At 45.6% G+C, this 14096-nt stretch overlaps 1 protein-coding gene across 5 annotated transcripts in view; it reads left to right on the top strand.

Annotated features, from left to right (window-relative positions):
- MGST2 (microsomal glutathione S-transferase 2) overlaps positions 1–13892 on the top strand; it is a 30204-nt gene extending 16312 nt beyond the window's left edge. For 4 of the 5 annotated variants that reach the window (XM_045997960.1, XM_045997956.1, XM_045997955.1 and 1 more), the window contains 3 exons: positions 9617–9687; positions 12996–13077; positions 13564–13892. In XM_045997960.1, the coding sequence (XP_045853916.1) occupies positions 9663–9687; positions 12996–13077; positions 13564–13693 (237 nt within the window). In that variant the 5' untranslated portion in view covers positions 9617–9662 and the 3' untranslated portion in view covers positions 13694–13892. The remainder of the gene's footprint in view (positions 1–9616; positions 9688–12995; positions 13078–13563) is intronic. The other variant, XM_045997957.1, reaches the window with a different exon arrangement.
- The last annotated feature ends 204 nt before the right edge of the window (positions 13893–14096 follow it).

The raw sequence follows: 14096 nt of genomic DNA, 5'->3' as shown, positions 1-14096 counted from the left end.
TCTGCCTGCCTCTCTGCCTAGTTGTGATTTCTCTCTGTCAAATAAATAAAATATTAAAAAAAAAAAAACCGACCTCCGAGGGGTGCCTGGGTGGCTCAGTGGGTTGAGCCTCTGCCTTCGGCTCAGGTCATGATCTCAGGGTCCTGGGATCCAGCCCCACATTGGGTTCTCTGCTCAGCGGGGAGCCTGCTTTCTCCTCTCTCTCTCTGCCTGCCTCTCTGTCTACTTGTGATCTCTCTCTGTCAAATAAATAAATAAAATCTTAAAAAAAAAAAAAAAAAAAGAACGACCTCCGAGATTTGGCCTGAGCGTCCCGAGAGACAACCGAGAGAGAGAAGGCAGCAGGAAGACCAGTTTTGGGGGGAAGACCGGCGATTCTGATTGACCGTGTCCGAGGTGTGACTGACTTCCGCACAGCTTAGGAGAGGCTGTCAGCATGGTCATTCACTACGCTACTTGGATCCTTTCTTGTTGCATTGTAAACAGCCTGGTACGGTACACGTCTGGGTAGAGAGACAGCAGGCAGGTGGATCTACGAATCTGCATTTTGGCAGAGGGATCTGAGCTGGAAATATAAATTCACTGGTGCACAAAGATGATTTAGAACCACAACACTGGAAGAATTTTTTTTTTTTTTTTTTTAAGAAATCTTTAAGGGAGTGGGTGTAGGTAAAGGAGAGAAGAGGAGCGAGGACTGAAACAGTCTTAGAAATCAAGAAGACAAGGGTCCAGCAAAGAGATCTGAGCAAAGGAGATCTTAGAAGCTTTACTCAAAAGTCAAGTGGTTCTTGATGGGCTGTCTCTGCCCATGTAATAAGGAGTGTCAGAAAATGAAATGGAAGCTCCGTGTGCATGGGAGGGGCTTACTCAGTTAGGCAGCTTCACCAGAGGGTGATTGGTCATCAGCAGCTTTCTTTGGGAGAGCTCCAAACGTCAGTATCTGTAAGTTCTCTTTCTGGGACCATTAGGTTTCTCTTGAGAAAACTCTTAAGCCCCCTGTGGGGGCAGGCAAGTGTGGGGTGAGGGAGGAGGACGAGTACAATAGGTCTTACTTCCAAAAACCTGACAGCGTGCCGGGTGAAGGAAGGTTCTTCCTCTACACAGTATGTAGGTGCACATGGTTCCTAGCACAGAATTTTGTTCTGGACGCCCCTGCGATTCTCTGGTTGGGGTTCTCTAGGCAACAGAGCCCTCCTGTCCTGGGATGGGGAAGTAGGAGTGGGGCTCAGAGGTGGAGGGGAGCAAAGCACTCCTTAGTAGAGTCTGTCAACCAGTTCTTCCCTTTCAGCCTTTGGCCTCAAAGGTACCCGGAGTCCCCAGTTCCTGAGCCTGTTGGGGTTCTGGGATGAGCAGTGTCTTAGTCTTCATTGGTCCTTCCTTCTGCAGGCACTGAGGCTTCATCTGCCTGCACACTGTCAGCTCAGCCGCTGTTCCCTGAGGGCTGTCCTCCTTCAGAAATTTGCTAATATCTCTCTTCCACTGCTGTGTCTGCTCCCACTCTCCTTGTTCTCGATGACTTTATATCTATTTTGTTTTTCCTTTACTGGCATTTTAGTGAGGTTTCAGGAGGAAGAAGAAATAAACACAGGTTCAATCTGTCATGTTTAGCACGGAGCCCTCGTGATGTGCTCTCAACACCTCTTGAACATCCGTTCTCTTCTTCGACAGAGGGAGGGTCTTGTGCTCTGAGCCTTCAGCAATCAACAGCATCTAATGAGAACTTGGCAAATTTTGTTCTCATGGGATTTATTTTTAAACTTTATTTAGAAAGTGATATTCTTTTTCTACTCATAAATTTCATTCTCCCTAATTTAAGGTAAAAAAAAAAGGTGATTTATAGAAAAATAGTAAGTGTTATATGGAGATGCTGAACTTTTGACAGTGATATATTAATGCTTGAAGTTTAGGAGACACTGTACTATTTATAAAATCTTCACAGGAGGAAATTCCACATCTTCCTACCTTGTCTTCTGTCATGTAAGAACTTTCTGTTGGGGCGTGCTGGGCTTCTGGCATGCTCAGTCCTTGGGCTGCTTCTAGTTCTGTTTGTATTTACCCTTTCCACAAATTTGATTTCTTTCAAGTTATTGCTCTCTCCCTTCTCTCTCTCTCTTTTTTAAAGATTTGTGTATTTATTTGAGAGAGTGAGAGAAAGTGGGGGTAGGAGTGAGGAGAATGCAGAAGCAGGGAGAGAAGAGGAGGAAGGGGGATAGAATCCCAAGCAGACTTTGTGCTGAGCACAGAGCTAGTCTCGGGGCTCAGTCTCACAACACTGAGATCATGACCTGAGCTGAAACCAAGGGCTGGAGACTTAACCAACTGAGCCACCCAGGCGCCCCTCTCTTCTTTTCTATAGATGGATGCCATTTTGAAATATTTCTCTTAAGCTGCTGTGTATTAAAAAAAAAGTATACACACTTAATTTTCTTGTTAGAAGTGTTTTGTTTGTTCTGTTTGATTAATCATGGCAGAATGAAGAGGGGTTAAAGAATAATGGCCAATAATTGGGGCAGAGGGAGTGAGGACCCATCAAATACCTTTAAGAGCATAGTAGTAATTGTCCTGAGTTCTCTCTGAAGGGTGAGGGTGACCCTGAATTTCTTCTTAGATGTTCCATTGCACTAGACCAAGTCTTCACTTAGACTATAAGGTTTAAGTATATCAGTCCAAATCAGATTGGATTCATTGCTAGTGAAGCTATTTTGATTTTATATGAGGTGGTTAGGGCAGGATCCCTTGGGATAACCAGGTCATTTCAAAGCCTACTTGGCTATTCTTGTCTTCAAGGGTAGGCTTTCTTGAGCTCTGCAAATCCCTGAGAGGAAATGCACTTTCTTTTCTGGCTCTCCTGGACCAAACCATTGAGTCCTTCAGCCTCCCTTGAAGGTCTTAGGGTCATAGCTATATCAGAAATGCTGTCTTTTCCCCTGCTCTTTTGTCCTGCTCTTTTGTCCTAAGTATGGTCAAGAAGCCTGGTGTTAGGACTAATCCTATCTCTAAGTGGAAACTGACATCTCCTAACAACCACTTCAAGGTCCCTCTGACCACACGGATGCACCTATTTCCTATCTCAAGCTCACCTCAGGTTGGGTATTCATTTGCCAAGCAGAAGTGATTATTATGGCTCCCGGTTTACCCATATTACCAGCCCAGGGCCTCATCCCCATTTGGTTCCTCTTCCCTTCTTACAGGGAGGGTCTTAAAGAGGACTTTCTAGAGTTTTGCGTCTTTTACTGGAATACATTTTTAAACTTGTGAACAAAGTAACTATAGTTTCAACAAGGGCCATTCCTTCAAGTTATTGCTAAGCTAAAAAATTCTATCTCGTCTAATTTGAGTACGTTGATCCCTTTAGATTGGAGGCTTTTATAAATCTAAGAAGTGATCCAAGTAGTAGCTTGATCTTGTTGCGATTTAAGTGCATTCCCTCTGATTCTATTCTCATCAGAAGAGCGGAATAGTTGCTGACCCCACTCTTTTTCATACAGTTGGGGACCATTATTAAATATCTTTCATCTTCTGTATTTTGAGGCTACATTGTAATAAGTCTTTAGCTTTTCCCCCCAGTCACTAAAAAAGTTTGGTTGTTCTCTTTGGACTAAGATTTTTCATATTCTAAACCTGAAGCTTGGAAGTATATGTAATGTCCCAACAATGGTTTCTTTAGTGCTGGGTAAGATAGTAGAATTTCCTCTCACTTAGTTCTTTGAATGCACCCCTATTTGCTTAATATTGAATTATTCAGTTCCTGTTCCAGAATTAGCCTGTCACAAGTAACCCATTCATCATGAACCTGAGTACTCTTTAGAAATATTACCCTCTTTGGGGCGCCTGGGTGGCTCAGTGGGTTAAAGCCTCTGCCTTTCGCTCAGGTCATGATTCCAGGGTCCTGGGATCGAGCCCCGCATCGGGCTCTCTGCTTGGCAGGGAGCCTGCTTCCTCCTCTCTCTCTCTCTCTCTGCCTGCCTCTCTGCCTACTTGTGATCTCTATCTGTCAAATAAATAAATAAAATCTTTAAAAAAAAAAAAGAAGAAATATTACCCTCTTCTTACCCACTGTAGCTGTAACTTTTTGGTTTTTGCTGTTTCACTTACTTTTTTGTAGTCATTTTGAATTCAAATCCAGAAATTTAGAGATTCAAACTATTGGCTTTACTGTATGTCTAAAAACTCTGGAGAAAGGAAAATTCACAAAGAATAATTTTCAGGTATTCTGCAACACTGGGATTATAAGTAATGTGGATCACCTATTTTTGTGATAAGTACAAACAAGTTAAAGAGAGGCAGTAAACATAGCTCCATTTTTCTTACAAGTGCACCCATCTTAGGTATTAGCTAAAGCCTAAGATGTCCTTATCCACTGAGTTAGAATGGGCTAGGGGTCCCCGAGGTGAGATAATGACTGTAAACTATGAGCCCTTCAAACTGTAGCACCCTCCTCCACAAACCGTCTGTATCAGTCGGCTCAGGCTGTGGTAACAAAGTACCACAGATTGGGTGGTTTAAAAAACAAACATTTGTTTTCTCACACTTCTGGAGATGAGAAGATCAAGATCTTGATCTAAGATCATAGTTTTGGCTGCTTGGGTTTCTGGTGAGAGCTCTCCTCTCTCGGCTTACAGATGGCTGCCTTTTATTTATTTATTTATTTATTTATTTATTTATTTATTTGACAGAGAGAGACCAGAAGTAGGCAGAGAGGCAGGCAGAGAGAGAGAGGGGGGGAAGCAGGCTCCCTGCTGAGCAGAAAGCCGGATGCGGGACTCGATCCCACGACCCTGAGATCATGACCTGAACCGAAGGCAGCAGCTTAACCCACTGAGCCACTCAGGTGCCCCACAGATGGCTGCCTTCTTGCCATGTCTTCATTTGTCATTTCCTTGGTGTGTACACGCAAAGACAGAGAAGGGGGTGGGCGGGGTGAGTCTGGTGGGTGGCAGAGAGCTCTCTGGTGTCTCTTCATAGAAGGACGCCAATCCCATTAGATCAGGGTCCCACCCTTCTGACCCCATTTAACCTTACTTACTTTTGTACTCCACGTACAGCCACACTGGAGGTTAGACCTTCAACATACGAATTTTGAGGGACACCAACAGTCAGTCCATGCCACCACCAAATAGCTCTGTCCCCCATGCTGGCCGAGTCTCAGGTGGCGGGACACGAGGAGCAGCAGGGGTGTGGATGAGTTGCAAGCCTCACTCCCTTGTCTGCTCATCCCGGTGCTTCCGCAGCAGTGGCACCCCTGAGCGGGGGTTCGATCCTGCCCTCCTGCCATGTGTGGCCACTGCCCTCTCAAGTTCCCACACAAAGGTTACTCGACAAGGAGCAGTTCAGACAGTTACGGATCTGTATAGAAAGATCAGCTCAGCACCTCTACTCTGCGAGCTTTGCTGAGCATATTAACCTGTTTCTCTGACCCTCAGCCAGTGTAATTACCGAAAAGACTTTCCAGGGTCAAAAGCCAGCAGACTGAGGCCGGGCCATCTGTTAACAGAGCAGGCCGCTCATGGTGGTGGGCGGCCCACTGCTTGGGGTTCACCCAAACAGAAGGAGAAAGAAAAAGGAGCTAACGAAACCTCAAAAGAGGAAAACCTCCTAAGAAGACTCCTTTAGGTTGTCTTGTCTGTTTTTATTTCTGAAGCGTGTTACACTACTCGGTACTCTAGGTAATCTGGTTTTTCCCTTTGGTACCTGGTTCACATTTTCTGTGAACAAGAGTATCATACACGGTCTCCTAATCGACCAAATAGCAGAGCAATTCAGAAAAGCTTGAGGTCAGAGCTCCCTCAGGTGACGCGTCCATGCTGAGGGGACACTAAGTAATCTGCTGGGAGGGTGAGGAAACTTGGGAGCTTCGATTTATATTTGCTCTTAAAATCTCGTTCTTTAATTTCTGTTTTGTGTGTGTGTTATCATGTAGATGATATTCTTTTCCAGTTGATTCTACGAGCTCGGCTAATGGATCAACCCCGTATGCCTAGTGGTTTAACACAATGGAAGTTATGTCCTGGTCATGTAGGGTCCTGTGTGGGGTTCCTGGTGGAGTGGCCTTCCACATGGCCATTAAAGGCCTGTGCTCTGTCCATCTAAGAGATCTGTCCCCATCCATGTCCTCAGAGCTCTCCCCACTCAGCCAGTGTGTGGGGGAAGGGAGCTTGGCACACCTGCTTCTTGACCATTTGGCTCAGAGGTGACGTATTTTACTTTCTCTTTCCATTGGCAGGAAATGGCCGTGCCCAAATCCAGGACAGCCGGGCATCTGGTCCCTGGGTGTGCAACACCAACTTCATGCCATCTTTGTGGCCAGCTAACTACCTCTGCTGCATATAGGAGGACATGTGTCTGTTGGTTGCTTTTTAATGGGGTTATGCAACCATGAGAACGATATAGTCCACAAAATTTGGAGACCCATTTTAGGAACTGCTCAATTTGGCCGTCAGGCCTCAATTTGGTTCTTTTTTCCGAAATGAGGTGAACTGAGCAACACAGTTCATGACCGAGACAGGATTTAATGGTACTTAGTTCAGGACTGTACTCACTACTGCCGGCTTTCAGGTCCAGAGGACTCTCAGTGGCCATGAATCTGGGGCCCCACAGCCAGGCTTCCTCTGAGTTGGGGATGAACCCTGAGGGGTTCCAGCCGCTTTAATGACTCAATCTCCATAGGCTTCTTCAGGTCATCCTTTCTGGTGACCAGATCCTTCTGCTTGGTCTGGCACTTTCCTACTCAGAGTTCTGTGTCCCAGGAAACCCTCAGGTCTAGGCAGACCGAGACATGTATCTGGGACCATCCTGATTATGAACTTCAAAGTCGCATGTTTTGAAATCCCGCTCAGTCTAGGGCAAACTAGGAGGATTGTAACCCTACTGTCTTCCTTAAAGACTCTTCTGTCATGGCCCCTGGGTAGACTTTAAGCCATATGGTAACTCTGCCAATAACAAAGGAAAAGCTTCTCCCCCAATCATTTTATGGGAAGCTTAAATATCAAAAGAGCACAGGTTTTTTGAGCAAAGAGGGCTCTAACGAGGGACGAGTAGACAGACACGTTTCCCTCAGTGTGGGCATGTGGGAAAGGGGACAGTCCCTCAGTGGCCATAATGGGCTACCCCCTTCCCTTCCCACATGAAGGGAAATGGGCACAGCTGCTTCCAGCTGTTTTCTGTTGCATTTGGAGACTTTTCCTGAAGATCACCTAGCATGAGAAGACAGACTATATCTGCTTTCATGTCCAAAAGAGACCAGGAATTATTTCCAGTTTAGTTTTCTTGTCAGTGTAACTGTAATTAGTCACTGATAGGATTGTTAAGAACACAGTTTCCAAACTTGGTCCCCTTGAGTTAAACAGTGTTTGTGGACACCTCGCTGTGAACGAACTCTCTTGGGACACATCCAGGCACGAACCACTTAACTGTGGTGGCAGAAAGACATGGTCGCATGCTGGGTTGGAGTGGTGCAGGAAGAGGTCATACTGAACAGGTAGAACGGGACGCCAGGTGCGTCAGCCAAGCAAGACCTGGTATTCTCAGTAGGCAGCTACAAGGAAGACCGTTGCTGGGCTCCATGGCTGGCCGTCAGGAGAATTATTTTCGATCTCTGATACATGATATTAAGATAGGGACAGAGCCTCCTTTCAGAGGGATTAGGGCTTAAGGCAGGACAGCCCGGAGGAGCAATGGATAATGAGCACCACTAGGACCTGAGGCCAGGGTGAGACCAACAGACTAACGGACTAACTGCCTGGAGACCAACTAACTGCCTGGAGACCAACGGGCTAACTGCCTGGAGACCAACGGGCTAACTGCCTAGAAGGGACAAAGGGACTTGTTTCTTGGGAGCAGAACTGCTCAGATACTCCAGGCTCTGCCCTCAGGGAGCCCAAATGCAGTTAAAGTCACACCCTTGCTGGAATCTCAATGGCTCCTAAGCAGCCCTGCTCACCCAGGACCTCAGCACCCCCTCCCCCTATCTTTTGGGTCACTTCCTAGAGCCTCAAGGGAGGTGAGGGACACAGCCCCTGCTGGCAAGCCCCTGAAGGGAGGGATCGTGCTGCTGTCCTGCTAGAGTCCTTCCCCCAAATCCCATTAGCTTTCAGAGCTAGGGGTTCTGAGGGCCCAGCCCTCAAGCAGGAGTCTTAAAAGTTGGCGGCTATCTGTGGGGTCCTCAGGAGAAGCTGCTGGTATGGTGGTGTGCTGGGGGTGGTGCATGGCGAGCGTGTGTCTCAGCCTTGCCCCCCTGTTTCAGCGTGGGTATCTTCTTCTTGTCTCCACTGTAGGAGTCACTCAGCTGGCTTTTGGGTTTCCTTCAGAGGGAATTGCTCTGTGAGTGTGGCTGTACAATCAGGGTATCCGTGGGAGGAGGGAAGTTCCAGAGGCCCCTGTGTTGCCGTCTTGGTGGCCAAAACAAAATAAAACAACTTTTTTTTTTTTTTAAATTAAGAAAATAAAGCCTCTCATGGTGACCTCAGCTAGAAGAGATGATCTTCAAGAGCCGGTATCCACTATTTCTGGGCCGATTGTCTCATAACGTTACGTACACGAGCTTCAAGGAAGAATGTGGAATAATTTCGGATTCTCTACACTATGCCGCTCCCACCAGGGTCAACTCAAGACATCACAAATGACAGTAGAGATCTTTCCGGTTGTGATAGTGTCAGCAAGGAGCACCGCCAACCAAACCGAGAACCCTTGGGGGTGCAGCATGGGAAGGATGAATATAATTCATCTTTTTTTTCTCTTTGCTAGGTGCAGATGAATTATAGTTCTCAGAGAACTGTTCCTTTTTGCTTAAAATAGTATCAGATTTTCTAGGAATAGAGGCAATTTGACTTGATGTTGGGACAGGGCTTTGGAATCTGGTGGTGTCACAGTACCTTTGATTCTCTGCAAGTCATGGGTTGGCTTGTGCTGTCGGGACTTATTTTTTCCCTCTATAAAATGGGAACAAAGAATACTCCATTCAGGAGATTTTAGGGGAATGATTTAAGAGTGTTTTTTGACTGCTGTGTAATTCAAGTGGGAGGCAATGAGTATGTAAGAATTTTTGGGAAGAGATCTGATAAATATAAATTGTGTTATTTTCTGGGTTCTTTAGAAAAGCTGTGGAATGAATTTTGGACTTAGAATCAGAACCATCTCAAGGTCTGTCTTTTGGAAAAGAGCTAAAATTCATTCCTACTACTGGCATCTTACAGGTGGGAAAGTGATTCTTGGCCCAGATCTGAGGTTAAACAGTGTTTAGTCTTACCTTGGAAAACTCAAATTTGACATGAAAAGACATCTAAGTTTTTATGTAATTCTTAGATTATTTTTATAAGAAGAGATCAGACATTTACCTCCAGATGAAAGCATAATGTTTTCAGGTTGAGTTTTCTCATAAAATAACCCATGTCTGAGGCATCTGGGTGGCTCAGCATCTGCTGAGTGGTTAAGCATCTGCCTTCAGCTCAGGTCACGATCCCAGGGTCCTGGGATCTAGCCCTGCATCTGGCTCCCTGCTCATCGGGGAGCCTGCTTCTCCCTCTCCTCTGCACTGGTGTTATCTCTGTCTCTCTCTCAAATAAATAAGTAAAATCTTAAAAAAAAAATGACCAATGTCTTTATATTTTTTTTCCTGCAGACAAAACTGTGTGGAGTTTTACCCCATATTTCTGATTACATTGTGGATGGCTGGATGGTATTTCAATCAAGGTAATTTTAAAATAGGATCGACTCTGTTCTAATGATGACTGTGGTTCTTAGAACCATTAAGGAACGGATGTGCCACCAAACATTGATTCCGGAAGTTGTTCTAAATGAAATAATCCATGTCTCTGTGCATCAAAGAGCACCGCCCTGCAGATAAACTAACTTTGGCTTCATTTCAGTTTAACTTGGTAAAATAAATAACGAAACCAAAACAGAACAAAAAAGCCAACTTGGAGCAAACCGCATGCTGGGCATTTCCAGATGAAAATGACATGATCTTGGTCTTCAGCTCTGATTCCTTAATTCCAGTTTCTCTACAAGATGGAGAGCTGATGATCATAGTTATTGTTTACTGAGCACTCACTACGAGCCAGGTGCTGCTTTACACTTCCAAGGACAAGATAGGTAGGACGGAAACTTTGCTGTGAGGTAGGTTCTGTAACTGATGCCTACTCTACAGATGAGGAAACCAAACTCACAGCTTACGTAGTTTGCTCAACTTAACATTCATCAGTGTGGGAGAAAACTGGATTTCAAGGACAGGCAGGGTCCGTAGGTATTTTCTCAACAACGTCTGTATCCTTCCTTGAGTTGACAAGGCTGTCGTGTTCCTGTGTGTAGCCACTCTGCAAACATCTGGAAATATCCTTGGCGAGCTGAAGCCTTAACCCGAATCTGCCTGTTTCTTTAACGGGGTCAGAGCAGCAGCGGCTATCTGAGTTGGAGAAATTCAATCTCTTTGGCTTTCTGATAACTTTCATTATCTCATTTGGGTCTGACACTTGATGGCTAAGATTTCGCTAAACCCCAATCCAGTGACTTTCAAAGGCAACCCCCTTCACTGTCTTCTTGTAATTTTTGCTGTCGGCTGAGGAATTTCAGATAAAATGTCCTTCAGAGAAAGAGACTTCTTAACTCTATTCCAACTCACATTTTTGTCCCCTGAGGGCATGAATGAAGGCGGTTGTTCCTTGTCAGGTAAGACTGCATTAACAACTAATAAGAAACGTGCCTTTGATAATGGGACTCAGTCTCTGCTATTTGACCCTTTGGATGTCACTGTTAACAGGCTGAATGAAGCCCACTCTCAGAAAAGGATTTTCTGTCATAATTTTGTTCTTCCTCATGAAAACTTAAGTTGCCTGTTAATTGCCTGGAATTGTTCTCATTGGCTTCGAGGGAATTAAGTCATTAGATGGGGGGTTTGGTGGGGACGCTTCAGAACTGCAGTCTGCTTCAGGATCTCTCCACTTCCTCCCTCACATGCCAGCTGCCCGCCCCCACCACCCCCGCCATCTCATCTCTTTGCTTGGCCCCCTCCTTCTCACCTGCAGGTCCCAGGCACTCGTCCTCCCCTCAGGAGGCCTTCCCTGACCCCTTTCTAAGGGAGGCCTCCTCCGCCCCTGCTGTTCCATCCCTCTTGCCTCATTTCCTTCCCTGCACTTTCAGTTCTGTGATGCTCTTCTAAGTTTTCTCCTTGTTGGCTGTCTTTGCTGATAAACTCCATAAAGGTAGGGAGCTTGTCTCTATTTCACTGCTGACCCCAATCCTTAGACTCTGCTTGGTGTAGAGTAGAAACTAAAGAAAATGGTTGTGATCTAATAAAATAAGGAAGTTAATTTTATTCAGGATATCAGAGCCCCAAAGATAGACTCCAAGTGTGTGCCAGAGGGCTCTCGCAATTTGCATCCTTTGGGTGCTGAGGAAGAGAGAGGGTCCCTGATGGTAGGGAAAATATTGATATTTTTTGTGGGACAAGATGACAGAAGATCATGCTACACTTTACATCTCTTTGAGGTAAAATTTATACACTGTATAGTGAAAGGCACAGATCATACATGGTCCATTCCATGAGTTTTAACAAGTGTGTGCCCATCAGACGCAGGACATGACTTCCACTCAAAATTTTTCTTTTTTTCAAAAGATTCTGTCTATCTATCTGTCTATCTATCTATCTGTGAGAGAAAAGGGGGAGAAGCAGAGGGAGAGGGACAAGCAGACTCCATGCTGAGCATAGAGCCCAGTGCAGGACTTGATCTTACAACCCTGGGAGTATTACCTGACCTGATACCAGGAGTTGGACATTTTACTGACTGAGGCACCCAGGTGTCCCCAGAAAGTTTTCTTCTGCCTCTCCTCGTCAGGCACTTTCAGAAGCAACCACCATTCTGGTCTTTTTCATTATAGTTCAGTTCGGCCCATTCTAGAACTTGTCATCATAGGAACCATACAGTGTCTACTCTTGTGCGTGCTTCATTCACTCAGAAAAATGTTGAGACTCACCATGTTGTTGCAAGTATCCGTGGCTTTTCGTTGCTGAGTGGTATTCTGTAGTATGATTATCTCAATTTGGTTATCCATTCTCCTGTTGTTAGGTTTCTGGGCTCTTTGCTGATTTTTTTTTTTTAAGATTTTATTTATTTATTTGACAGACAGAGATCACAAGTAGGCAGAGAGGCAGGCAGAGAGGGAGAGAGGAGGAGGCAGGCTCCCTGCTCAGCAGAGAGCCCGATGCGGGACTCGATCCCAGGACCCTGAGATCATGACCTGAGCCGAAGGCAGAGGCTTTAACCCACTGAGCATTTTTTTTATGGACATGTGCTTTCATTTCTTTGGGGTAAATATATAGGAATGGAATTGTTGGGTAAAAAGTATGACCCAGGGGCGCCTGGGTGGCTCAGTGGTTTAAGCCGCTGCCTTCGGCTCAGGTCATGATCTCAGGGTCCTGGGATCGAGTCCCGCATCGGGCTCTCTGCTCGGCAGGGAGCCTGCTTCCCTCTCACTCTTCTCTGCCTGCCTCTCTGCCTACTTGTGATCTCTCTCTGTCAAATAAATAAATAAAATCTTTAAAAAAAAAAAAAAAAAACAAAAGTATGACCCAAAAGTTGGGTCATAAGAAACTACCAGAACTTTTCCCAAAGTGGCTGTACCATTTTGCATTCCCACCAATAATGTATGAGGGTACCAATACTGCCAACATTTTGTGTTGTTGGTCTGTTTAAATTTTAGCCATTGCAGTGGGTTTGCAGTGATACCCTCTCCTTGTGGTTTTAAGACACAGTTTGATGATACTGAATGATGTCGAATAATGTTCAAAAAAATTTTCATGTGCTTATTGGTACATTTGCTTGTCTTCCTGTATGAATTGGGAATTCAAACATTTTGCCCATTAAAAAAATTAAGTTGTTTTTGTCAGAGCTATTTGTGCATTCTGGACATGTACACATTTTGTGAGCATTTTTTCAGTTGTCCTACCATGTTTTGAGAGACCGCCATCACATTCCGTATCTTCTCTGTTTTTCTCTCTGTAGTTTTTGCCACTTGTCTGGGTCTGGTGTACATATATGCCCGTCACCAGTATTTCTGGGGATATTCGGAAGCAGCTAAAAAAAGGTAAGGAGAACCTATGAACTGGGTGACACTTAGGAAAAGAGTGGCTGGATGGCGTCCGAATTCGCTGTGCGTTCCTGAGGTTATTAAGAGCCCACATGGTCATGGTTGCACGAGTGATCTGAGTGGCCTGAGACCCCTCTTCCCAGGCCTTGCATAACTAGGGGTGAGACAGGAACATCAAGTACAAACTTGGCACTCAGTGTGCGCTCGCGGCCGTCACACTTGAAATCCTTGCAAGGATTCCGCACGATCTCTAAAAAGTCGTAAAGGAAACAATCCTGCCCAGGCGTGACTGTCCTTTGAGTGTGCAAAGGAGTCAACCTCTGTGGCTAGGCATCCCCATTAATTCATGTGATGAATCCAAATTTTCAAATGGCAAAAGCGTTTGAAGTTTTGGGAGGTGCCAGCGACGAGCAGCCTACCCCAGAACGCCTCCCTTCATTGCTGCACTGGTTACCATGTCTCTGCCTCGTGTCTGTCCTGTAGGATCACCGGTTTCCAGCTGAGTCTGGGGAGTCTGGCTCTGCTGATAGTCCTAGGCGCCCTGGGGATTGCAAACAGCTTTCTGGACGAGTACCTGGACCTCAATGTCGCCAAGAAACTGAGACCCTTCTGACGTCCTCCCCTCCCTTTGCCCAGATGTTTGCAGAAGCTATTTCTACCCCTACCATGTGGGGTCAATGGATCAATTCTTAAAAAGAGAAGTCTTTATTTTGTTTTTCCTGAAATGGCTTTGTAGGAACGTACCCATTAGAGAATGCGTTTACTGATTAAGAATTAAAGTCCACCATGACAGGGTACAGCCATATCCTCAATGGAAGGTGCATGGGCTCTGGTTCTTGACAAGCATGCTGAAGCCACGACTGCTTATGTGGGAGAGAGCAGCCTGACTGCGTGCCGGGTTTTCTGTGGGGCCGTCGCTCCCCCACTGATAATGGTCCCACTACTCCTGTCCCACTACTGCGTTCCAGACAGATGCTACACAGGCCCCCACGCTCACTTTATGGGTTGTAGAAGAG

Source organism: Meles meles, chromosome 2, assembly GCF_922984935.1.
Source record: "Meles meles chromosome 2, mMelMel3.1 paternal haplotype, whole genome shotgun sequence".
Taxonomy (NCBI): domain Eukaryota; kingdom Metazoa; phylum Chordata; class Mammalia; order Carnivora; family Mustelidae; genus Meles; species Meles meles.
Note: the sequence above shows the minus strand (reverse complement) of the source record. Positions and strands in the feature narration are given on the sequence as shown.